This window comes from Perognathus longimembris, chromosome 16 (assembly GCF_023159225.1).
Source record: "Perognathus longimembris pacificus isolate PPM17 chromosome 16, ASM2315922v1, whole genome shotgun sequence".
Classification (NCBI taxonomy): Eukaryota; Metazoa; Chordata; class Mammalia; order Rodentia; family Heteromyidae; genus Perognathus; species Perognathus longimembris.
Window position 1 is genome coordinate 45,284,799 of NC_063176.1, and position 25,176 is coordinate 45,309,974.

The 25,176-nt window shown below is 46.2% G+C and overlaps 1 protein-coding gene across 2 annotated transcripts in view; it reads left to right on the forward strand.

Moving 5' to 3' along the window:
- The window catches only part of Sel1l3 (SEL1L family member 3), a 110,328-nt gene that overhangs the window by 70,180 nt on the left and 14,972 nt on the right, over positions 1–25,176 (forward strand). For both annotated transcript variants that reach the window (XM_048363862.1, XM_048363863.1), the window contains exons 13-19: positions 1,584–1,724; positions 6,378–6,440; positions 10,007–10,183; positions 12,568–12,695; positions 15,944–16,027; positions 24,447–24,537; positions 24,685–24,769. In XM_048363862.1, coding sequence (XP_048219819.1) covers positions 1,584–1,724; positions 6,378–6,440; positions 10,007–10,183; positions 12,568–12,695; positions 15,944–16,027; positions 24,447–24,537; positions 24,685–24,769 — 769 coding nt within the window. The remainder of the gene's footprint in view (positions 1–1,583; positions 1,725–6,377; positions 6,441–10,006; positions 10,184–12,567; positions 12,696–15,943; positions 16,028–24,446; positions 24,538–24,684; positions 24,770–25,176) is intronic.

Here is a 25,176-nt window from a genome sequence, read left to right on the forward strand (position 1 = left end):
GAGGCTGGAGAAATGGCTTCCATGTCATGTCACCAGGAAAGACCCTAGCGGACCCTGTGGAGGCTGGTTGACCCTGGAGGGAACACCCTTCTTGCAGGGAGGGTTTCTCTTATTCTAGAGCACCCATGGGCTCTAGAGCACCCAGCCCCGTGGGGCTGAGCAGGTCGAAGAGAAAAGGAAAAGAAAACAGATGTGAATTGGGGCACCGATAAAGCAACCCACCCCGGACTCTTGGGGCACGGTCGGCCCCTTCTCCAGAGAGACCTTCCTGCCACGCCTGTGGAGAGCTCACTGGATGTCTTAAGTATCTAGTGAAAGACTGGGGAAGGAAGTAGAGGAGGGAAACATGGAGAAAGCGAGACGATCAGAACCCACGCAGGGGCAGGACGCGAGCGTTCTCCATCCTGATTTCACTTTGGGAGTGACACTGAGGCAAGTGATTCCTAGGCCACAGCTTTTCTGTGAGGATTAATTTTTTTTTTCTTGAACTTCATGTGAGATGCCCAGCACTTAGTAGATCTCAACAAAAGGTGGCTGTCGGGCTGGGGATATGGCCTAGTGGCAAGAGTGCTTGCCTCCTATACATGAGGCCCTAGGTTCAATTCCCCAGCACCACATATACAGAAAATGGCCAGAAGGGGCGCTGTGGCTCAAGTGGCAGAGTGCTAGCCTTGAGCAAGAAGAAGCCAGGGACAGTGCTCAGGCCCTGAGTCCAAGCCCCAGGACTGGCAAAAAAAAAAAAAAAAAAAAGGTGGCTGTCATGACTGTGGTCATCACTATTATCTGGGTGGTCTCTTTGAGGTGAGACATTATTCCTGCTGGGCCCTGGGCTTAGCATGGCCCCATGGGCCAGTCTCCTAACACCCTCAAAGGGACCCCAAGTCCCACCTGGTTGCCGCATAGGAGGCAGCTGGGAAACACTCCAGAGTCTTTCCAGTCTAGGAAGAAGTGCAGTAGTGCAGTGAGTAGTTCTGGAAATTCCATTGGCATTTCCCCAGGTGTGCCAGAGCTGGTGTTACCCTTCCTGACACTGAGCACTGATTTCCCTTCAGCAAGTCTTTGTAGAGAAGCTTCTAGAAACTTCTGTGGAGCTCTGCTGGACGGGCCTGAGACAATAGGGGTAAAGACAAGTCATACCTTGAGGCTCCTGCCTTCTCAGAGTTGCCAGCCTTGTATCTAATGGTAGATCCAGCCGTGTGGACAAATGGTAGAAAAGAGGTCAATGCCATAGGGGAATGTGCTAAGAGACACCGCCATGTTGAACACTGGGCGAAGAAGGTGGGCAGTGCCTCCTGAGGAAAGAGGAGAGAGTGGTGAATTGTTGGTGACAAAGTTCTATCCAGTCCTGGGACTGTTGGACACACACACACACACACACATACACACACACACACACACACAGCATGTGTTGTAGGCTTATGTTTATACAAACCCACCTTCAGGCTTTGGAAGATAAATATGTCTAATTCTTGCTTCTCAGTGCAAAACATTATACACCAGGTTTGTCCTCCCACCGTTAAAGTCTTCTGTTGAATGCGTTTGCACAGGAAGAATAACTGTTCCAAATTGCTATTGTCTTTAAGCAACGATTAGCCCAGATGCTGTTCTGGGGGCAGCAAGGTGTGGCCAAGAACCCGGAAGCAGCCATTGAGTGGTACGCCAAGGGGGCTCTGGAGACGGAGGATCCTGCATTAATATACGACTATGCCATTGTGTTATTCAAGGTAAGAATTACTTCATCTGGGCTGAGCTTGTGTAATTTGGATAATAGACTCCCGGAGTCATTTCCTGTGGGTGTACAGGCAAGCGGGGAGTCTGTCACGGAAGACATTGAGCACATGCTTCTGTCATTTATGATAGGGAAGGATGTGAGAGGAAAAGGCAGCCTGAAGCACTACTCTGGCTAGTCCAATGGCTCATAGCTGTAATCCCAGCTACAAGCAGGAAGCTGAGATGGATAGGATTGAAGTTCCAGGCCAGCACAGAAACAAAGTTGATGAGGCCCCCATCTCAACAGAAAAGATGAGGCATTGTGATGTGTGTGTCATCCAGATATGTGGGAAGAATAAATACGGGATTGCAAGCTGGGCTAGCCCTGCCCTCCACCCTAAAAAAAAAAAAAAAAAAAAAAAAAAAAGCAAGAGCCTTTCTCAAAACTAACCGGAGCAAGGGCTCGCTCAAGTACCTGCCTAGTGTGCACAAAGGCTCAAGTTTGAACAAAAAAGCCATTTTTTCATTACTTTTTTTTTTCCTTTTTTTGAGATAGTAGGGCTTGAACTCAGGACGTCACACTTGCTGGGAAGGCACTCTACCACTTGTCCCGATCTGCATTTTTCATTCATCTTCTGTGTGGGACCTAGATTCTGTATTGTTCCATGCACTGTGGCATTCTGAAGCCAATGTCTGAGTTCCGTGGGTTCCCACACAGCCATGACTCATCCCGGGGCTGCAGAGTGGCCACGGGACTTGTCACCAAAAGCTCACTCCAGGACAGGGCACACGGGGACCAGATCCCTACAGCCTGTGAATGGAAACAACCATCTTGGTTTTGAGCCGGGTGGACAGCGAGAAGGAGGAGCTGGTAAGAGCCCAGGACAGAGGACAGGGCTGAAAATATCTCTGTAGCAACTGTGGATGTCTTTAGAGACATGCGATCGCAAGGGATGATGGTCATCATCCTGGACTGGATGGGAGAAGATAACCAGAGTCCACTGAGTATAGTCATCTACACTGACTGAGGGGCCCTTGGTCCTTGCTTTACATAGATGAATGCCTTGAGCCTCAGAAGCCCATTAACAGGGTGGATCAGATCACGTTACGTGTAAAAACGGTGGCACAGAAAGGCCTTGTCACTTACCCAAAGTTGCCTAGCTGAGCCCTTGGGACAGAGATCCAGACAAAGCTTTACCCTCTGTATTCTTCATCTTCTCCAATTGTACTGTTTTTGTCAGTCACAGGGCTTGAACTTGGGGCCTGGGTGCTGTCACCAAGCTGCTTTTTTGTTCAAGGCTAGTGCTCTACCACTTTGAGCCACAGCACCACTTCCGGTTTTCTGGTGGTTAATTGGAGATGAGTCTCATGGACTTTTCTGCGGGGGCTGGCTTTGAACTGCCATGCTCAGATCTCAGTCTCCTGAGTAGCTAGGATTAAAAGCATGAACACCCAGCATCTTTACCTATAAAGTGAAAAACTTTAGCTTTGGGAAAGAAACCCTTGACGGCTTATATCTGTGCCCAAGATTGTAGCTGCCCCCAGAAATGTGTGTCTTTGAACACAATGGCCTATATTCACACAGGTGGGCCTATCTCTAGAACCACAGCTAAGGCCACTCATTAACCAACAACCAGGACTCTTGTATCACTTCTACCCTGTACACCTCACCAAAGCCTGAAAACCTATCCGTTGTTATGGTTTCCAATTTGAGAGGCTAGACCTTGTCTTCCAAAACATCAAATCAGCATAGAAATTTTTGAATTTTTTGCCATATGCCAATGCATCTGTGTATTTATTCAGTAACTATCCACTCGGGGCTGACAAAATGCCTGACCATGTGCTAGATGGAGGGACATACGCATGCATGAGTCATGTTCCTGGTCTTAGGGAATCATATACCGGAAGAGAAGACAGCAGACAGAGATGGTACAGAAGGAAACATCGTCCTCCAGACTTGAGGCTGGTCACTGTGCAAAGTGTGAAGCTAAAGGCAGAAACCAGCCCTGGCCAGTCCTGGTGGCTCCCACCTGTAATCCTAACTACTCAGGAAGCTGACATCTGAACATCTCAGTTTGAAGCCAGCAAAGGCAGGAAAGTCTGTGAGACTCTTATGTTTACTCAACTACCAAAAAAGCAGAATTGGAACTGTACCTCAAGTGGTAGAGCACCAGCCTTGAATGAAAAAGCAAAGGGACAGTTCCCAGGCCCTGAGTTCAAGCCCCAATACTGGCACAAAAATAAATATCTAGATAAATAAATACAGTAGAATGAAGCCTTAGATCTGCCTACCAAGAGCTCCAAGACTGGAGGGAGCGGCAAATGGATAAATAAATGACTCTGCAGGTGACATACTTCTTCAGAGTTTTGTTTTCATACCTTAATGCTTCCTGTTTTTCTGCATTCTAGAGTACCCAGTTATCTCTGGGTGGGACGAAGGAAGTCATTTATTAGCATTTCAGGGAACATTTTCACGTCTGGCTAGGTGGTCTTTCTAAGTACATGTCATGGGAAAGAATCCCCAAATGGAAAAAATAGGCTTTCCAAATGTAAAGGATGAGGCCATGCATTTGGTTGTGGGGATACCCTACTTACGGCGTGCAAAGATGGCGACAGGACGGTGGCCCTAGGTTGTCCAAGGCAGTCACGCGCATCCCATCTTCCATCCATGTGACAAGCTTTGATTTTGATGGTAGTAACTGGCTTTCCTCCATGCGCTAGTGAGCACACCCTCTGTACCAGGACTTGACATTTATCTCCTTGACAGCTTCTGATTCTCCTCAGAACCAGGCAGAGTGTACATTGTCTTCGTGTGAGACGTTTTCTCATTAAGCTAGCAAGTATACTGACTACCTAGCAGGCACACAGGAAGCCACCCTACCCTAGAAATGGGAATATATTGGTGATAGTTATAGCTTAACTATGAGGCTTTACATATACCACTTTTTCTGGATCCATTTTATTCCTTCAAAACAAAGATTTGGAGAAGACAAACGGTGAGTTCAACCTGGTTCTAACACTCTATGAGTCCAGTCCGTCTGATGCTTTTCTAGCCATCAAAAAAAAAAAAATACCGGGGCTGGGAATATGGCCTAGTGGCAAGAGTGCTTGCCTCGTATACATGAGGCCCTGAGTTCGATTCCCCAGCACCACGTATACAGAAAATGGCCAGAAGTGGCGCTGTGGCTCAAGTGGCAGAGTGCTAGCCTTGAGCAAAAAAGAAGCCAGGAACAGTGCTCAGGCCCTGAGTTCATGGCCCAGGACTGGCAAAAAATAAAAATAAAAATACCATTTCATTTCTTATCCAGTTTTTTCCAATACCTTCTATGTCCTTCTCTTCCCTCTCCTTCGCTAATTAGAAGATGTAATGATGCACTTCTGAAAAATAGCTTCATCGTCCCCCTTTGCTGCAATTCGTCAGTTAGATTTAATAGGAAAGTTTGAAAAAACTTAGTAGAAACTCGGTACATGGAAGTTAACCTTTAGTTCCAATCATAAAAACAGTCAGGCAGGCTGTATTTCTCCTTTATCCTGTGGGAGGAATGAGCCACAATGCTTTCTCAGCAGTAGGAAAGTGCGCCTATCCGCCTGCCTGAGTCCACTTGTCTGAATTCAAACCTGCCTCCAGTTATCACAGTGAGGGACTCTGGGAGGGGAGTTACAAATCGCCCCGGGAAGTGTGTTGTCATAGTTAGATGTGATAGGACTACATGTTACCTGTACTTAAATATGTGTGTGTGTGTGTGTGTGTGTGTGTGTGTGTGTGTGTTGTTTTTACAAAGGTGACGTGTAGAGGGGTTACAGTTACTTAAGTCAGGTAAAGAGTTAATTCTTTGGGGGCAATGTATGCCCAAATTAATGAATGAACACAGGAATCTAGATGGGAAAAAAAAAGTTCTGGATGAGTTTGGATCCACAACTGTTTCTAGCAGGCTCCTTTGCCAGGCCTCTTTGCCATCACATGTGGTTCATAAAGGCCTCGGGGTCTCTCTCCCCTTCTGCCTTGCTCAGGCCTGCCATTTCCCCACAAGTCCCCTCGATACCCGAGCCTGGTCCACAGAATTTCTTTCCTACAAGAAGCATGCCAAAGACTTGTTTCTGTCTGTGAAAGACAAACCACTGCATGTGGAAAATCCTGACTTTCCTGGAAGAGTCTTGTTAGTTGCCTGTGACTCAACCTGATTTATGGGGGTCCTATCATCTTCATAGCAAGTTCTGAAGCCACCAATGTTACACTCTGGGGCTCCAGCCAGGATCGGGGGGCTGTACACGACAGCCTAACAAGTCCTGACTGTCCAACACAGGTAAAGTTCTTTTTCTGGCTGGCCAATCAGACAGTACTTTCAGAGGAAAGCATTCAGGATGACCAGACCCATTCCCCCGATGCCTGGCTTGTCCCCACGCAACCTGAGCAGTGGTTAGTAAGGGGACCTGGCATCATTGCTGAGCTGGAGGCAGAGGTTTGTGGCCTGACTACCATGAGTTGGAGGATCACGGAGATGTGATGGAATGTGCTAGGCATCGGTATGTGTAAGATGCAATTTGGAACTAAAAAGATTCAGGTTGGATTTGTGCTTTATATTGCATACCAGTGTGTCTGTGGGAGTTCTGAGGATATTCTGCGTTTATTTTCCCCCATGACCATGGCTATTTATCAATGTTTTTAGGGTCAAGGAGTACAAAAGAACAGACGGCTTGCCTTAGAGCTGATGAAGAAAGCGGCCTCCAAGGTAACGCACGCCCAAGGTCAGCAGAAATAGTCCCCCCCCCATGCGCTCACAAGTCTGAGTGATGAAATAGCCAGCCACTTCCATAAAGCCTAGGTGGAAACAGGGTGGGGTGGGGGGGCTCACCCAGTCACTGACGAGTTGGTTTTGAGTTACAGCACACACGGAAACTTGCTACATCGGAATCAGCAACACTCAAAAGCTAAATTCACCTTCCCATCCATATAATTCAGGCTGATTTTGTTTGAAGGCTGAAATTATCATCATGAGCCACCCTGATAACAAGCAGCGGGGCTCCTTGAAACTGAATGGTAGAAATGCCATCAAATTAGGGGAACCCAAAGCCTTATTTTTTTGAAAAGTTAACCCTCTCCTGTCCAATTCACATTTGCTTTCTTGTACTTTGATGCTGGGCCTTTGTCACTAGTTAATACTTTCATCATGTCTTCAAGTAAGCACATTTCTATACAATATAGAATAGAGGTCATTGGGGCTGGGAGTGTGGCTTAGTGGTAGAGTGCTTGCCTAGCATGCAGGAAGCCCTGGTTTCGATTCCTCAGCACCCCATACACAGAAAAGGCGGGAAGTGGCGCTGTGGCTCAAGTGATAAAGTGCTAGCCTTGAACAAAAGTAGCCAGGGACAGTGCTTAGGCCCTGAGTTCAAACCCCGGACAAGAGGAAGAGGAAGAGGAAGAGGAAGAATAGAGGTTATCATAGTGCTTGAGAGAGGTGTGTATGTGTGGGTGCATGTGCACTCACTGATTCTGTACTTCGACACTGCAACGTCATAACTCTTTTGAGTCTTGGCAGCGCCTCTGTCCCAGGACTGGCCTTAGTCATTAGGACTCCTAAAGTAGCTGTGCTGACTTTTCTTCCCCATTCTTCTTGAGGAGCTCAGAGGGCAGGAAGTGGCACCAGGGAGGGAGAAACTCAGGAGGCATCCCTCTGGCCAGGGGCTGCGAAGAGGAAACATGATCGGGAAAGAGGGACCTTGCCAATGTTTACACCCGCTCCTGACCCAACCCCAGTGACAGAACAGGAATTCAAGAAAAGATCCATGGTGGTCTTTGAGAGCACAGGGCCCAAAGCATCCTAAGTGGGGCCTCCAGAGGGCTTCCTGGCAGGTGAAAGGCACACCTTTTAGCACCTCCTAGTAGTGATTCCATGTCTAGGTGCTTTCTTTTCAGTCCCTCCTACCTACCACCTCACCAGAGCTTACACAAGTGTTGGAGAAATGCAGTCTTGTGCCCTGAAGCATTCACGTCTTTGAAATGTGCTTCTTATTAACCCACTCAGCGAAGGCCTAATCTTTGTCAGGCACTGTGGAGAAAGGTGCATAGAGTTTTATTTTTGGGATTAGAAGTCACACCCAGGCTGAACTATTGATGCAGCTGGGTAAATTGTTCAGACTGAAGTCTGAGTACTAAGCGATAAGGCAAGATTTCTTATGGACTTCAAAACTAAGTTCACTGCGATGTCAGGAGGAGCGATTCTGCAGAGAATTTAGCCAAACACAGGTATGTCTTGGCAAAGGCCATTTCATGAGTCATGTCCCAAAGCAGGTTCTGACCACTATAGAGTATCCTAGTCTAGTCATTTACTAAAATGCAGTCTGCAATCCTTGCTGAGAGCTTACTTTGCCCTGGGCTCAAGAAGAATGCATGTAGCCTGGCCCTGGTGGCTCACACTGTAAACCTAGCCACTCAGGAGGCTGAGGTCTGAGGCTCTCGGTTTGAAGCCAGCCCAACTAGGGAGTCCATGAGACTCTTATCTCAATTAACCAGTAGAAAGCTGGACGTGCATCTGACCATATTATTGAAATGAACTCCCAAGAATTGGAAATGAGGTTTTTCTTTGTTGCTGCTAAGCAAGGGGGGGGGGAGGAAGTTGGAAGTGAAGGGATAGCTCAGCTGGTAAAGCTCTATGCTTGAGAAAAAAACTCAAAGACAGTGTGTAGGCCCTGAGTTCAAGCCCAGGACCAGCACAAACAGGAAGGAGGAGACGTGTACGATTGTGTGTCTACAGCACTGACATTTCCTGTCACTTTCAGTTTATCTTTGGTGGTCTGGAGATGTTAGTTCTCTCAACCCCGCAGGTATAGGATTTGGAGTCCATTTGGTTTTGTATCAGTGTGCAAAGCATAACTTTTATTTATTTGACACATTATTTGCTGCATAGCTACTCTATGCTTGTGATAAAAATCAAGATGCTGGCCCTCAGGAAGCGTCCATTCCAATGGCCTCTGCTAGCTTTTCTTTTCTGCCGGTCCTCCTGGCATATGGCCTAGGACATAGTGCTTTGTAGGAGCCAGAGTTGATTGGGAAGGTCTCGGGCTGAGATCTTGGCATCTGTGGGAAAGGCACATACATTGTTCCTTTGGGAAAGGGGTGACTAAAGGCATTTGCTTCCACACCTAGCCTCTGCCTTCACAAGTCCACAGATGCAAGGACGCTGCTCGCCCCTCCTATCTGTTCCCTGAAGCTTGCCTGGGTCTTGCCGGCCAGATAGGAAGTGAGGAATAAGAGCAGTGTAAGCCTACATTTGCAAAACAGTGTCTCCCAGCAGTTGGCTGTCAGGACCTCTTATAACCTGTGGGACCCTAGAGCTGTCACCAAAGCATGAGCACTTGCATGAAGCAGAACCTAGAACCCTGTGGAATGCATTTGATAAGAAAGAGGCTCAAGAGCCTCCTGCCTGTGATCCTAGCTACTCAGGAGGCTGAGATCTGAGGATTGCATTTCCTAGCCAACCCGGCAGCAGGAAAGTCCATGAGACTCATCTCCAATTAACCACCAGAGAACAGGAAATAGAGCTGTGATTCAAAGTAGTAGAGCACCAGCTTTGAGCAAAAAGAGCTCAGGGACAGCTCCCAGGCCCTGAGTTCAAGCCCCATGACTGGCATAAAAAAGAAAGAAAAAGAGGAGACTCAAGGCTAGAGTGATGTGAAGAAACACTTCCTTGGAACAGCTCCAGGTTCATTCAAAAGCCCTCTTTCATTCTTTACCCTCCCCTTTTGCTTTAGCTCCTTCCAGACTCTGAACCCCTTAGGAACTGGTGACAACAAGCTGTCACTGAACACCAGGGCTCTGCTAGTGGCTTGTCAGGGCTGCTTCCCTACCAGGGCTTGATGGCGTTCAGGCAGACAAAAGGATCTGATGGGCAGCCGTTCACCTTGAAACCGTCCCAGCAAGGGCAGTTTTGGGCCACCTGCACAGCCCAGGGCTCCTGAATTTCAAGGGCACTGTTGATCCTTAGGGTGGAAAGAGGTGTAGCTCTCCATGATGATTTGGAGGCCTACATCACTGCTGAACAGGGAGGCAGAAGTCCCAGCAAGCAGCTGTGCAAAACCCACCAGGGCAGTCTCCTTGGCGAGCTGGTGTTCTCTAGCACTTAATTGTCTTTAATGCCATCTGTCGTGCCCCCCCGTCCCTTACCCTCTGCCCCCCCCCCCAAAGGGAAGGTTCTGCTCAGACTCAAGCAAAATACACAGCAATGACTTCCAGATCTCCTTAAGATTTCATTAAAAACAAACAAGATAATAATCATTTCTTTCTTGGTTTAACATACAGGGTTTGCATCAGGCTGTCAATGGCCTGGGATGGTATTACCACAAATTCAAGAAAAATTATGCCAGAGCAGCAAAGTACTGGTTAAAAGCAGAAGAAATGGGGAACCCTGATGCATCCTACAATCTGGGGGTCCTCTATTTAGACGGCATTTTCCCAGGAGTTCCTGGAAGGAATCTGGTGAGTGAAGTCGGGACAGACCGGTGGATGGCTAGTCATGTGATCACGAGTGTCTATGGAAGGTGCGTTGTGTGCCAGCCTGAACTAGGTGCCAGCAGGGGTCAGGACATGAGGACACGACCTGTCCTCCTGCAGCTCAGGATCCAATATGGGGGCAGGAGGGTGAAGAACAAGAGACGTAAGTGGCACAATGCAAACAGTTCTTGAGAGGAACATCGGGAATGGCCAGAGCAGCCAGAATGGCTGCGTGGAGGAGGTGAGGCTTGAGCTCGGCGAGGGCAGGCAGGGGACGGGGGGGGGGGGGCGGAGGTGAGTGGAAAAGAGCCATCACACTGGTCCAGCGAGCAGTGAGAGGGTAAGTGCAGCGGGGGCTGCCCCGTGCGTTCCCCTGCGTTGCAGTACTGAAAGCAGCAGTGCAGTGCTGGTCTTTGGTACTGACTGTGCCCTGCACCTCACACAAGGAGCTCACTTCCTGTCCCCAAATATATATATATCCTTAAAATATGCCCATGGTCCAGACAGTGATAGAATCTGTCTGTGAGCAACTAGGTAACAGCATCCTACCCTAGGCCCAGTCAGTGCTGCGACCACAGGGACATGAGACCCTCTGTATCCAGAACAATGTCAGTGATGGAAACAACGATCCAGCCTTGTTACATCCAGCCCTACCAGGCACACCTCTGCACAGGGCCGCAGCAGCGGGCCCAGCAGCCCTGCGCTGGGGAGCTTCCACGACCCTTTGGAGGACAGACAATACCAGATAGCTAATATGGGGGTTAGGCGGAGAGATGCTATTTCACAAGGGAAGACAGGGAAGTTGCCTCTGCTGAGGTGATGTGACATTATCCAGGCTCCTGGAGGAGTCTCACGGCCACCTGGAAGAACATTCTAGTCGGAGGTGGTACATGGGGCAAAGGCCCTGCGAAAGGAAGCCGGCTCAGTGAGCTAGAGGAAGCAGGAGCAGTCAGCGGGACTGATGGGAGATGAGGCCAAGGAGCTCGCTCACCAGCTCTCCTTGACACCTGACTTCACTGGGCGCTGCACACACGTGTGTGTCAGGTGTGCTGAGTGTAGAATAAAGTTTAGAGAGAGTCATTAATATGTGAGAGGCCACATGGCTTGTGCACAGAGCCAGAAACACAAACCTACCTGCCTGCAAGCCCAATGCTTCCAAACGTAGCATTTCATGCCAGGTGCCAGTGGCTCGTGCCTCTAATCCTAGCTACTCCAGAGGCTGAAATCTAAGCATCACATTTCGATTCCCTGTTGGATTCTGATGGCCAGTATTTTATTAAGAACTTCTGCATCTCTGTTCATCAAAGAGATGGGTCTATAGTTTTCTTTCTTCACTGGGTCCTTGCCCGGTTTGGGGACAAGTGTGATGCTGGCCTTATAAAATGTGTTTGGTAGTGATACTTCTGTTTCATGGAAGAAAGTTTGAGGAGTATTGGTGTTCTGTAAAGGTTTTGTGGAATTCAGCTGTGAATCCATCAGGACCTGGACTTTCCCTTAAGACTCTATTATTTCCTTGATCTCATTGCTTCTTATGGGTGAGGATTGTATTTTGAAGCCAACCCAGGCAGGAAAGTCCATGAGACTCTGATCTCCAGTTAATCACCCAAAGGCTGGAAATAGAACTGTAGCTCAAATGGTAGAACATCTGCTTTGAGTGAGAAAGCTAAGGAAGAGCCCCTGGTCCCGAGTTCCCTAGTTCACACTCACACACACACACACACACACACACACACACACACACACACACACACACAAAATAGTTCGCTGCCCTGAAAATAACGGCGATCCATTATTTTCATTTGCCAGTCTAAGTGTTAGTTTTCTTTATTTCCCTCCACCTCTCTGATTACACACAAGGCTGATATTTTGGGGCATTGAAAATGTCTGGTAACACTCCCACACATTTGTAAGCATAAGATTTATTTTATTGTCATATTCTAATTCTCACCTTCCCACTGGAAATGCAGTTTTTGTGCATGAGTTTGAAGAGAGGTATCAAGCAAGGTTAGAGAAGCCGAGGCCTGCGTTCTCACCCAGCATGACCTCTGATGCTGATGTCGTCTCCAGTCTAGCGTACAGGGTGTGGGGGATCAAAGGAGGTGTAGTGGTGCTCTGTGATTTCAGGGTGTCTTATGTATGGAGTCAGCTTAATCAACACCATTGCTTATAACCAGGTCATAGGTCCCTGAGGCTGGCTTTGGTGATGAGCTGCCTTCCTGGAACTATTGCTTGGCCTGGTTTTCTGACAAGTGTCAGAAGTCCTGGTAATATTGGGCTTCGAGAACCTCCCCGCCCTGGCTGTAGTGGTAAAAGTGGGGGCTCGGCCTGGGTGCTACCACTGAGAGCCATATTTGGTCTTCTCTTCACAGACCTTAGCCGGGGAGTATTTCCACAAGGCTGCCCAGGGGGGACACATCGAAGGGACCCTGTGGTGCTCCCTCTACTTCATCACTGGCAACCTGGACACCTTTCCCAGAGATCCGGAGAAAGCCGTCGTGTAAGAATGACACCTGTCACCTGGGACGGGAAAGTCCTGACCTCCCATGCCGCCTGAGGAAAGGGGCTTCCCTCTTCTTCCTTCCCTCTCTTCCTCCCTCCTTCTATCCTTCTCTTCCTCCCTTTCTTCCTTCTTCCCTCCCTCCCTCCTTTCTGCCTTCCTTCTCTCCCTTCCTCTGTCCTTCCATCAATCTCTTTCTTCTTTCTTCCCTCCTCTCCCTTCCTCCCTCCTTCTGTCCTTTACTTCCTCCCTCCCATCCTTTCTTCCATTCCTTCTTCTCCCCACTCTCCTACTTTCCTTCCTCCCTGTTGCCCTCTCTCTCTTCTCTATCCCTTGCTTTTTCCTCCCCCTCACCTTCTTCCTTTGCATTTAAAAAAACTAGGTTTGTTCTTCTATCACTTATACATGTATTTAGTTCAAAGAGCCCAATCATTGACAAGGCAATTTTTAGTGTTTTTAAAATTAAAAATTAACTAAATCATCAAGGAAAGCAGGCAATCCCTGACTTCCATCCTTCCTGACCCCTCCCCCCCCCCAAACCCTCCCTGCCATTTTCTGCTCCTGGAATAAATCACTTCCAGTCTTCTCATTGTTTCTTTGTCTGCCTGTCTCGTGCTCATGCCCTGGCTTTGGTGTTCTCATCATGAGCTTTGTCTCGTGATGCCCCTGGGAAAGCCCAGCTGTGGTTCTTTTCCTACCAGCAGACTGACACTCTCTGCCCGCTTCCATCTTCCCAGTAAAATTAACTGGCGGTGGGGGGGGGGGGGGTTGACATCGTCAAGGCCATGTGAATGGCGCGTGCAGCTGAGCCGGGTTGCATACGATGCATGGCTTTCCTATCTTCCACTGTATATATAATCTTTTTCTCTACCCTTGATCTCCAAATTCTCCTCCACCTAAATCTGTACTTGGTGTAGCCAGACCCATTTGGTGTTCTTGGTAGACTCTCACGACACTGCCAAGACCAGAGGCTGACTTGGCCATCGCTGTGAGGGTTCTCTTTTCCTCCTCCTACCTGTTTTGGAGAGACTTTTTTGGCCTTCTTTACTGGACCCCTTTCCTCCTCTTTCCTGGTTTACATCTATGTTTTTGCAAAGCCTATCCACAGTAATTTCCTGAGGAATGGGCATCAGGAGGCACATTTTTGAGGTGTTGCCTATCTGAAATGTTTTATTGGGTTGGTAAACCCTGGCCTGTTGTGTGAGGCTCCAAGTGCAAAGCATATCTCTCTCTCTCTCTCTCTCTCTCTCTCTCTCTCTCTCTTGCTCTCTCTCTCCATATATATGTGACAATTTTGAAGAGAAAGAGGAAGAAGAGTAGGAGGAAGAACAACAATAACAAGACTTCTTGTGGCTACATAGATAAAATTTTTTTACTATCTTGTCCTTAACAGAAAAAACCCATTACCAAGCTGCCTTGTAGGCCACTTCCTACCTATAGCTTGACTCTCCAAAATGGTGTTTTTCTCCTGAGATGTGAACATCTCAACCCATTCTGACTTGAACATGGTGCTCTAACTTACACTGACTTGAAGGCTTTTATCAGTTATGTGGCAGAGTTGGTGTGAGTCTTCTTGTTTTGGAGATTTTCCTGTTTGTCTTTTCCTGTTGTGGGCTGGCTTAGCTCTTGTTTGCTCAGAGAACATATTCTGAATGGCTGCAGCCCTTTAAAATATATGGAGAACTACTCCATGACCAGAATGCAGTCACTTTTGATCAATGCTTTCTGGCCCATTTTCTGAACTTGATGAATTCACCGTCAATGTATTCATCAGTTATCTCAAGTTCATTAATTATATGGCTCAGACCTGCATCCTTTTTCTATTTACTATATTAGTTATGAAAAGAAATGTGTTAAAATTCCCCACTGTGTTTATAGATTTACTCATCTCTTTTCAGTTCTGTCAGTTTTGCATCGTTTATTTTGAATTTATGCCATTGAGTCACACAGATTGAATATTTTTTGCCTTTTAGTTGACCTTTTTATCAGCTTAGAGTTTGTCTCTATGAGGCTTCCTACCTTATCCTCTGTTTTCTGATGCTCATTCAATAATACTAAGTTTTATTGTCAGAATATATGTATCTCTCTCTCACTCTTTTTTTTTTTTTTTTTTTTTTTGGTCAGTCGTGAGGCTTGAACTCTGGGCCTGGTTGCTGTACCTGCTCAAGGCTAGCACTCTACCCTTGAGCCACAGTGCCACAGCAGTTTTTCTGAGTGGTTTATTGGAGATAAGAGTCTTACAAACTTTTCTACCTGGGCTGGCTTTGAACCACAATACTCAGATCTCAGTCTCCTAGGATTTTAGTTAGTAACAGTTATATTTACTCTGCCTACACTTAGTGTAGACATAAATATATTGTTTCACCTGTTTTGTTTGTGCCTCGTCTTGTCCTTTGTTTGTATTAATCAAGTCTTTTGTTGTTTTGGGGGGCCTTCTTATGGGGTTTTTGTTTTGTTTGCTGGTACTGTGGTTCATTTCAGAGTCTTGGCTCTCCCTTGACTTTCTCAAAACTCAAAGCTGGTCTTCTATCACTAGAACCATACCCCCAGTTCCAGCTTTTTGCTGGTTAAAGATAGGAGTCACACCGACTTTCCTGCATGGGCTGGCTTTGAACTGTGATCCTTAGATCCCATCCTCCGGAAGGGCTAGGATTAGAGGCATGAGCCACCAGTGCTCAGCTTTAGTTAAGTCTTTTTTTAAAGACTATTTTATTTCTCTCTTTTGCTTCCTGTTACGTGTTCTTACACTAGTCTATTTCTCCTTTTAAGTCTAAAGATTATAACATACCATTTCATTATTCATAAGCCCCACAGAAGAAAAAAAACCAGAAAGCTTATGATAAATTAGTAAGTATATTTAATTTTAATTTTTATTTTGTGGCACCCAGCGTCTCGCCCCTGATAGTCAAATACTCTTCTACTGAGCTACACACCTAGCCCAAATAAACATAGAACTCCTGGTGGAAATTGTTTTTTCCACGGCAGTAGAGACTTTTCATTATGTATGTCACATGTCTTTGTTTCCATTGAACACCATGCTAAGCATTTGTAAGTAAGGCCGCTGAGCGCAAAGCCTTCAGAGTACATTTGCTTTAACTTCTTCACATTCAGTTCCGCTTTGTTGCTTTGTAAAAATTCTAACAAGCAAAATATTCCCCAAATGGGATTTATCGAGATCATCTGAAGAAAAAAAATGATTATTTAATTTGCCACGATTTGCTTATTTTTCTGTTCCGTTTCCTTTTCAGATGGGCAAAGCACGTAGCTGAGAAAAATGGCTACTTGGGCCATGTCATCCGCAAAGGCCTCAACGCCTACCTAGAGGGGTCCTGGTAAGGTTTGGTTCCATGTTGCAGCCAACTTCTTTTTTTTTTTTTTTTTCAAATTTTTATTATCAAACTGATGTACAGAGAGGTTACAGTTTCATACGTTAGGCATTGGATCAGCCAACTTCTTTAGCCCTTACCTTCCGGTCTGTCAGTCGTCTTCGGAGATGGAAGGTGTTAAAATGCAACAGAAAAAGTAATTTGCAGGGAAATCAGAGCCTCTCAGTAATGATATTCAGAGCATCACAGACTGATTGGCTGTTGATTAGAAAACATGGCATTTCCATGTTTAATTATACACAAAAATTAGTTCTCTAGGGTGAATGTCCACAGCCATCAAGTTTAGGCACACACACAAATGCACTGACTTCCTTTCCTTCAAGCTTCTTCCTTCTGGCTGTAGAGCTGGAGGCAGTAGGAGAGGCGGGAACCGTGGCCTCCCTCTGAAGTACAGGATCTTCCCTCCTTGGGATGAATAGGGATCAGGATGCTTAAGGCTAAGGCTCTGGGCACCTCCTTTTATGAAAGATGGTTTACTGTGTCTGCCATGACCCAGAGTCTGGGAGTTACTGCTGGAAGTCACTTGCCAGCCTCCCGAGTTAAAACCAAACAGGATGCCCCCTTCCTAAGTGTGTGTGTGTGTGTGTGTGTGTGTGTGTGTGTGTGTGTGTGTGTGTGTGTGTGTGTGTTCTGAGGCTTGAACTAAGGGCCTGGGTGCATATACCTGAGCTTTTTGCACAAGGCTAGTGCTCTACCACTTGAGACATAGCTCTGCTTCTGGCTTTTTGGTGGCTAATTAGAGATAAGCTCCTGACAGGCTCTCCTGCCTGGGCTGGCTTCGAACTGAGATCTCAGCCTTCAAGCTGACATGTCCTGTCCTAACCTATAAAAGAGTTGAACTCACACACGCACACGAGCGCAGGACTTCCAGGCTCCATGTTGTGGCTGAGTAGTTTGCACATAAGATCTCCCCTTCAGACACTACCTGGCTTCTTTTCTCAGTCTTGTTTTCTTTTGGCATTGCACCTTCGTGTGCCCACGGGGCACATTTGCTTGGCTGCTTTATTGCCCAAAGGATTTGGGTATTTCCATTCTCACTAAAATGGATATGCAAATCAGCAAGTATGCCTTAGTCTACTGCCTCCCAGACATTAGACCAGACCTAACGTGAACCACACCTTGATCTGAACTTTAATTAAAAATAAAAATACAGGGCTGGGGATATGGCCTAGTGGCAAGAGTGCCTGCCTCGGATACACGAGGCCCTGGGTTCAATTCCCCAGCACCACATATACAGAAAACGGCCAGAAGCGGCGCTGTGGCTCAGGTGGCAGAGTGCTAGCCTTGAGCGTGAAGAAGCCAGGGACAGTGCTCAGGCCCTGAGTCCAAGGCCCAGGACTGGCCAAAAAAAAAATAATAATAAAAAAATAAAAAATAAAAATAAAAATACAGATCGGAAAGAATGTTATTGTCCCTTTTGGCTTATCACTGACACACAAATTCACAGATCCCATCTGGGAGAACAAGAATCGTACATTAGAACTTGTAGGAGAAGTGAGACCAGCAAAAAAGGCACGGAATACAGATGTTTGTTCTTGAAAGTTTATTGTCTGTGGTGTTACTTCACACAATTAGAAAGAAATTTCCTTAAATGAAACTACTGTTTTCCAATGATAAATATACCTTTTCATTTTTGTGGGGCGTCATCTGGTTTTCTGAGTGAATCTTAGTTCATAAAACTTAAATATGGAGCTGAGCATGCTCATGCATGACTGTAACCATTAGAAATCTGGGAGGCTGAAGTAGGGCTTGAGTTCAAAGCCAGCCTGGGCTTCACAGTGAGATCTGTTTCTCAGAGAGAGAGAGAGAGAGAGAGAGAGAGAGAGAGAGAGAGAGAGATATGCTAGTACTGGGGCTTAAACTCAAGGCCTGGACCCTGCCCCTTATTTTTTAATATAATTTTATTGTTATTATTAAGGTGTTGTACAGAGCCCTTAGCTGTTTTTATTCAAGGCTGGTGCTCTACCATGTAAGCACTAGCTCCTCTTCTGGCTTTTCGCTGGTTAATGGAAGGAAGAGTCACACAGACGTTCCTACCTGGGCTGGCTTTAAATCTTAGTCCTCAGGGCTTGCCCCGTATACATGAGGCCCTGGGTTCAATTCCCCAGCACTATATATATAGAAAATGGCCAGAAGTGGCGCTGTGACTCAAGTGGTAGAGTGTTAGCCTTGAGCAAAAAGAAGCCAGGGACAGTGCTCAGATCTTAGTCCTCAGACCCCAGCCTTCTGAGTAGCCTGGATTACAGGCCTGAGCCACAAGTGCTAGGCTGTCTGTGCCTCTGTTGTGAACCAAACAGAAATAAGCAAAGCTACCTCTCAAATCCAACTTCAGCGCTCTCTCTCTCCCACCCCCATTCTTTGTTCCACCCATGACCTTCTCAGGGTGAAACAAATGTTCTAATTCAAAGCATTTCTGTGCAAACATGTCTACACACACACACAGAGAGAGAGAGAGAGAGAGAGAGAGAGAGAGAGAGAGAGAGAGAGAGAGAGACCCTGAAATGACACAGTTTTTCCTGTGAAGAGAATATTTGCCTACTTTTTGTTTTAACCTCACAGTGCACTTGAGCTAACGCATGTAAGTTTGTGCCGTGAAAGGTTAGGTGAATTAAGATGTCCTGTTTCCTTTCTCAGCACTCTGAGACACACTGTGGGACTTCCCTCCCCATCCTGGGTAGCAGGGGAGAAGTGGAAGTCTACTTCGCACTGTGTGTGTTTTCATTCCAGTCAGCAGACTCAAATGCAGGCACCCTGCCATATACCACCGGGGACAGCACGGGCTGCGCTTGGGATGCTTGCTGCCCTGCCCCTTCCACATGCATTTTCTCACATGACCCGCGTCCGGCTGACCTCAGGGCCCTTGCACCTGCGAACCCCACCTTACTCCTTACTCCCTCTGACCTCTTGGCTGCTCTCTCTCGTGACTTGTATCCTGATACTTTGCACAGAGAAATCCTGGGAAGTGCTCAGAAACCACCAAACAAATGAACCATAGCAAAAAAGACAGAGCAGCCATAACGCTGGGGCCTTGATCAGTGTGCAAAGAGCTTGTGGAATTGGAGGAGGAAAGGATGCTGTCTGTCTGTGACCCCTGTGAGCCTCAGTGACAGAGGTGTAGATAGTATAGCCTTGGATGGTGGATGGGATTTTCCCTTAGCCTTAGCCATGCAAGGAACAGCATTTACTATGAAGGGAAGTTGCAGAACAAAAGCAGAGATGAATTTTGGGTAATTCTGGAAGGGTGTGTGTTAGTGTGGTGTGTGTATGTGTGTGTATGTGTGTGTGTGTGTGTGTGTGTGTGTATGGGGGGGGGGCTTAAACTCAAGGACTAGATTCTGTCCCTTAGCTTTCAGGCCCAAGGCAGGCTCTCTGCCACTTGAGCCATGGCTCCATTTTTGGCCTGTAGGTGGTTAATGGGAGAGAAGAGTTTCACGGATCTCCCTTGTTTCAAACCTCCATCTTCAGATCGCAGCCTTCTGAGTAGCTAAGATTACAGGTGTGAGCCCTGGCGCCCAGCTCTATATCTGGAAATTTTAAAGTCATTTAATTTGCTACCAGAATTAAGTGTAGGATGATGTATGTAGTAAAACCAAAGAAATATTCTCCTATGGAACTTTGAATAGCAGATTACATACTTTTTTCTTTGGTCTTCTTTAAGTGGTAATGCACAGGGAGAAGCTGAAGGTGGGGACTGGTTTGGGGTCCAGATGAAAGGAAGCCAGCATTTAATCTGAAGATGTGGCATGAACTGGTGAAGTAGTTTTTGTTGATAGCACAGTGACACATATGAAATCATATGCGACATTTTTGTAAGTTCCAACGTATAAGAATATAATGAACGCCTGTAAACCACCCATCCTACTTGAGAAAACTAAGACTGCCAGTAGCAGCCACTCCTTCTCCACTTGTGTCTGTCCCAGATTAAGTTCCCCCGCACCGTCCCCCAGAAAGAACCATCACTCTGAATTTTCTGGCCCTTCTCTCATTTTCTTTATACATTCTGCAACCTATCCATATATTCCTATGCAATGGATTGACTTGGGCTTATGTTGACCTTTATGTTATTAAAAATCATATGTCATTCTTCCATTTCTTTTTACACTTAATACATTTCTAACATTCCTATACTTTGATGTCTGCAGCTTGCCTTAATATATTGCAGTTTATTTATGAGCTTATTTATGAACTCTCATGTAAGCAGGTATTTGTACTGCTTCCCCTTTCATTGTGGTGGTTTCTCTTAAGGACAACAGGGCCATGAACATTTTTCTGTATATCTCCTGGTACACGAGGAAGACTTTCTATAGAATATAAGCTTGGGAGTTGGGCTCTGGGCCCCAGGATAGGGACCTACTAAACCTTCAAGCCAATGCCAGTAGTTTTCCAAGATTAAGCAACAACAACAAAAACCCCACTAATTTACTCTTCTGCCCACCATTCACAAATCTCTGTTTCTCCACATGCCTGCTGGTCTTTTTTTCCCCCTTTTGTGTCAGTACTATGGCTTGAATTCAGGACCTCCAGCTCTACGTTGGCTTTTTCCTCTCAAGGCTAGCACTCTACCCCTTGAGCCATACCTCTACTTCTGGCTTACTGCTAATTAACTGGAGATAAGAGTCTGTCAGGTTGGTCTGCCTTGGCTGGCTTCAAACCTGCATCCTCAGATCTCAGCCTCGTAAGTAGCTGAGACTCAGCAGTCCCCAGCCCCTTGCTAAGTATGACTGAAGAGAAGATTCTTTGGGGCTTGGAGAACTCTTAGTGTCCACCAGAAGAAACACCTAGCACCCGTCCCAATGAGAACGTCTTTGTCAAAATGGAGTCTAGACAACTTGTTTGTTGGCTTCCTTATGGTCACCTTCTCAGCCCTCCCCCGGGGTAAACAGGAAATAGATGTGCGCTGGCGCGCTCCCACCTACAATGTGACTTCTTTATGCCATCCATTTTGCTGTGACGGGATGGGAGTATCCATCAACGTCCCCAGTTCATCCCTCCTTTTCATTTTCATGTGAGTGAATTTACTCTGGGTGTTATTTCCAAATTACATGTGTCAGTTTGCTGCGCTTGGGCTTGGCTGTGTTGTTCCAAGATTTATGTGGGATCGTTTTGGAAAAGAATGTGATTGAAAGCAGGCTTTTTGCTGTCTTGGCATAATGGGGAGAATAAAAGCTGTCAGGCCCCAGGCGGGTCTCGGACACCCGAAGGAGTTAGCAGGGAAAGTCCAGCTGTCATGTTTTATTTCTCTTTGCCTTACCCATGCATGTTTTATCTAAGAGACACGTATTTTATTGTCCTTTGTCTTAAACCCCAAAGAGTTAAGCCTGGAGGTTAGCCAGTAGAGGGGCAGCTTGAGGCAAGACTAGGAGATGTAAGTTCCTGCTGAAAGAGATTTGCCTTTTTCAGTACAGCAGTGAACTCCACAGAGACTCCAGGATCTCCTCTCCCCAACCCCATCCTTCCTATCTGAGCTGTAGCAAGCGTTGGCAGAAAAAGAAACCACAGAAGAAATAATGTACTTGTTTGAGAAACTGCTCAGAGGTTCTCAAATTCACAATTCACAGCAAGTAGCTGAAGAATTATTAAAATGTGTTATTCTAGCTGGGTGCTGGTGGCTTATGCCTATAATCCTAGCTACTCAGGAGACTGAGAGCTGAGGATCATAGTTCAAAGCCAGCCCAGGCAGCAAGTCCAGAAAAACCAGAAGTGGTGCTGTGGCTCAAAGTGGTAGAGCACTATCCTTGAGCAAAAAAGCTTAGGGACAGTGCCCAGGTCCTGAGTTCAAGCCCCATGACAGATAAAAAAGTAAATGTGTACATACAATAAAGTGTATTATTCTAAAAGTTCTAGGACACATCTGTGGCAGGTAGCAGATGAGCCCCTAACCTCTTTTCTGTGCATGTCTTTCTTGTCTGTACCCATGCTTCATCTCAGTCACGTGATTGTTGAGATATAGGGGGTTCAATTCAGGATATTGGAAATGAAGCCTAAGTGGTTTCCCTACCTTGAATGAAGCCATGGTAGGACAGGAGAGTTTTGAGGTTTGTCTTTGAGCTTCCAGCCATGAGCAAGTACTGAGCAAGTGCTTCATCTAAAATATAAGTGTAGAAATCACTGTTGATAATACTTGGAATGGCTTTTTGTGTATGTGTATGTGAGCCAATGCTAGAGCTTGAACTCAAGATGTGGGTGCTGTCTTAGTTCTTTTTTGCTCAGGCTGGTGCTCTACCACTTGAGTTACAGCTCCACTTCTGGCTGTTTGCTGGTTAACTGGAGATAAGAGTTTCATGGAATTTCCTTCCTGAGCTGGTTTTGAACCTTGATCCTCAGATCTCTGCCTCCTGAATAGCTAGGACTACAGTCACGAGCCCCAGTATTGTAATGGCTTCTGTTGAGACATGGTCAAATGAATGCAGAGAGGCTGCTTAGGGTGGTGGTGGCATCTGTGTCAAATTTTAATAAGCTGGAAAGGTTGGTGAGGGACTCCAATCTCCCCCCCTCCCCCAGCTCACGCTTCAATATCCAGAGTGAATTGGATGATAGTAGCATTGATGTACACAGGCACCGCGTCTTGATCGATTTTGCCAGATGGAAGACAGGGGCGGATTTCTGCTCAGTACTTCTGTTGACATCAGTGCTTTCAGATATCAAATTTTGATAGATTTTTGGGTTTCTTCCTTGATGGAAATGCTTACACATCCTAGCAAATTTCCCCTTGGTTTATGTAATAATAGGGGAGTAAGAAGTCTTCCTATAAAGCTTATTCCTTTCTGCCCTCCCCTATCATCCAGGTAACTCCAGAGAAGTGAGATATTGTCTTCATAAAGTTTCTCATATGAGCACATTTACCCTGCACCCATACCCCCAAAATCCTCAGTTCTAACAACTAGTGACATGGGTTTCTGCTGTCCAACCAAGACTCTTGACGTTCCATTTTAATAATAACAGTCATCGTCCAGCTGGTCATGGCAGCAGAGGGTGAAGGTCTAATGCTTGACCTTGAAACCTCCTCACGCATCCAAGCTGGAAACAGAGGCATTGGTACCCACCCAAGTGTCTCCAAACGACTGTGAGATTACACAGCCTTCACAATAAGACCTTATCATTAAAGAATGGGGCTTTCTGCCGAGCCGTCCTGGACTTTCTTCTGTCTGGGGTGAGACTGCCCTGAGGATTCTTGTGTCCTGCCCTGGATTTTTGTTGTTCTTGTTGTTTGTTTGGGCTTTTTTATGGTCCTGGGGCTTGAACTGAGGGCCTGGGTGCTGTCCATGAGCTTTTTTGCTCAAGGCTGGGCACTCTAGCATTTGCACCACAGTGCCACTTCGGGCTGTTTGGGGTGGTTAATTGGAGATAAGAGTTCCCATGGACTTCTCTTCCTAGACTGGCTTCAGATTGCTATCCTCAGATCTCAGCCTCCTGAGTAGGTAGGATTACAGGTGTGAGCCTCCTGAACCCATCTTCTTTCTGTGTTTTTCATGGCCACTGCAAAAGTGGGCTCATCCTTGGTTCATTAAACCAGTCACTGACTTTCAGGTGTTCAAGTTCTTTCTAGTTTGCTTTGTTGTTATTGTTGGCATGAACAGCTCCACTCTGGACTCTTTGGCAACGGAACCTGTGCACCTATCTCTGATTGTTCCTTTCCAGTCAACATCACTGGAAGAAGGATAGGGCTAAATGGAGTGTGAGTTCCTAAGACCATTGTAAGAATTGCCAGTGGCCTGCACACTAGGGCTTGGGGAGAGGGGTCTGTCCACTTCCCCTAGCCCCTATGATTAGTGCACATGAGAATCCTATGTCAGCCTCTGAAAGGATTGAGAAGTAGCCACTGATTGTTCTGTAATTACCAATGACATCCAACATTCATTGAATCATGTGCTTTGGCCACTGCTATCAAGCGCCTGTCCTTTGCCAAACTTGTAATGCACGACAAAAGCTCTGCTTTAATTAAGCTTGTTCAGAATCCTAAGCCCTAGAAAGCTTTTCACAAAACAGGACTGTAAAGCTCAGAGCTTTTTCTTAATACCTCTTATCTCCTCTAAGCCACGAAGGAAGAATTCGAGAGCTCAGGATTGATAAACACATCCCCAAGCCTGCACTTGGCCTACCATTTCGCCAGTAGAGGTCGCTGTTGCATTGACTAGCTCCCAGTTTCATCTGCAACTCCAGCCTTAAGGATAGAAAATAAATCAGCGCTGGTAGCATTTTTAACAGTTCTTATTTAAAAAAAAAAAGACATAACAAACTCATGACTTTGTGATTCTATTTTTTAAAAACTGCCTATTTTCTGCACTGTTATGCTTGAACATAAAGCTCTCTGCAAATATTAGGAAGAACCCGTTTATGAAATTTATTATTAATCATCTATTTTTAGGCATGAAGCTTTGCTGTACTATGTGTTAGCAGCAGAAACTGGCATTGAAATATCACAGACAAATTTAGCCCACATCTGTGAGGAGAGGCCGGTAAGTACATGAATTATTTTCCAAGTAGAATCTCCGGGATCAAAGATGGTGAATTGAGTTTTACGGGGGAGGGGGGGAGGGGAAGACAATTAGTCACTTGGCTAAAATCTTAACAAATTAACATTTTCCTCCCGGTTTACCTCGTAGGACCTGGCTGGGAGATACTTGGGTGTGAATTGTGTTTGGAGATACTATAACTTCTCGGTGTTTCAGATCGATGCACCTTCATTTGGTATGTATAGAAAAACAGGTGCTGAATGCAAGCCTTGGAAACTTTTCATCTTCCGTAATGGGGAAACAGCTGACAGCTTTGTGTGGCGAGTGACATTGCTAAGCAATTAGGAAAAGAAGTGAGAGACCTCTGCTACTAAAGTTAATGCTCAACTGCTCTCCAGGCCCACAACTTCCTCCTTGCCCCCAGTCCTGTGGTGTAGGAACCCATGACCACTCCAAACTGAGACAAGTCTAAAGAGAATGCTGGGCTGGGAATATGGCCTAGTGGCAAGAGTGCTTGCCTCTGGCTCAAGTTGGCAGAGTGCTAGCCTTAAGCAAAGAGAAGTCAGGGACAGTGCTCAGGCCCCGAGTTCAAGCCCTAGGACTGGCAAAATAATAATAATAATAATAATAATAATAATAATA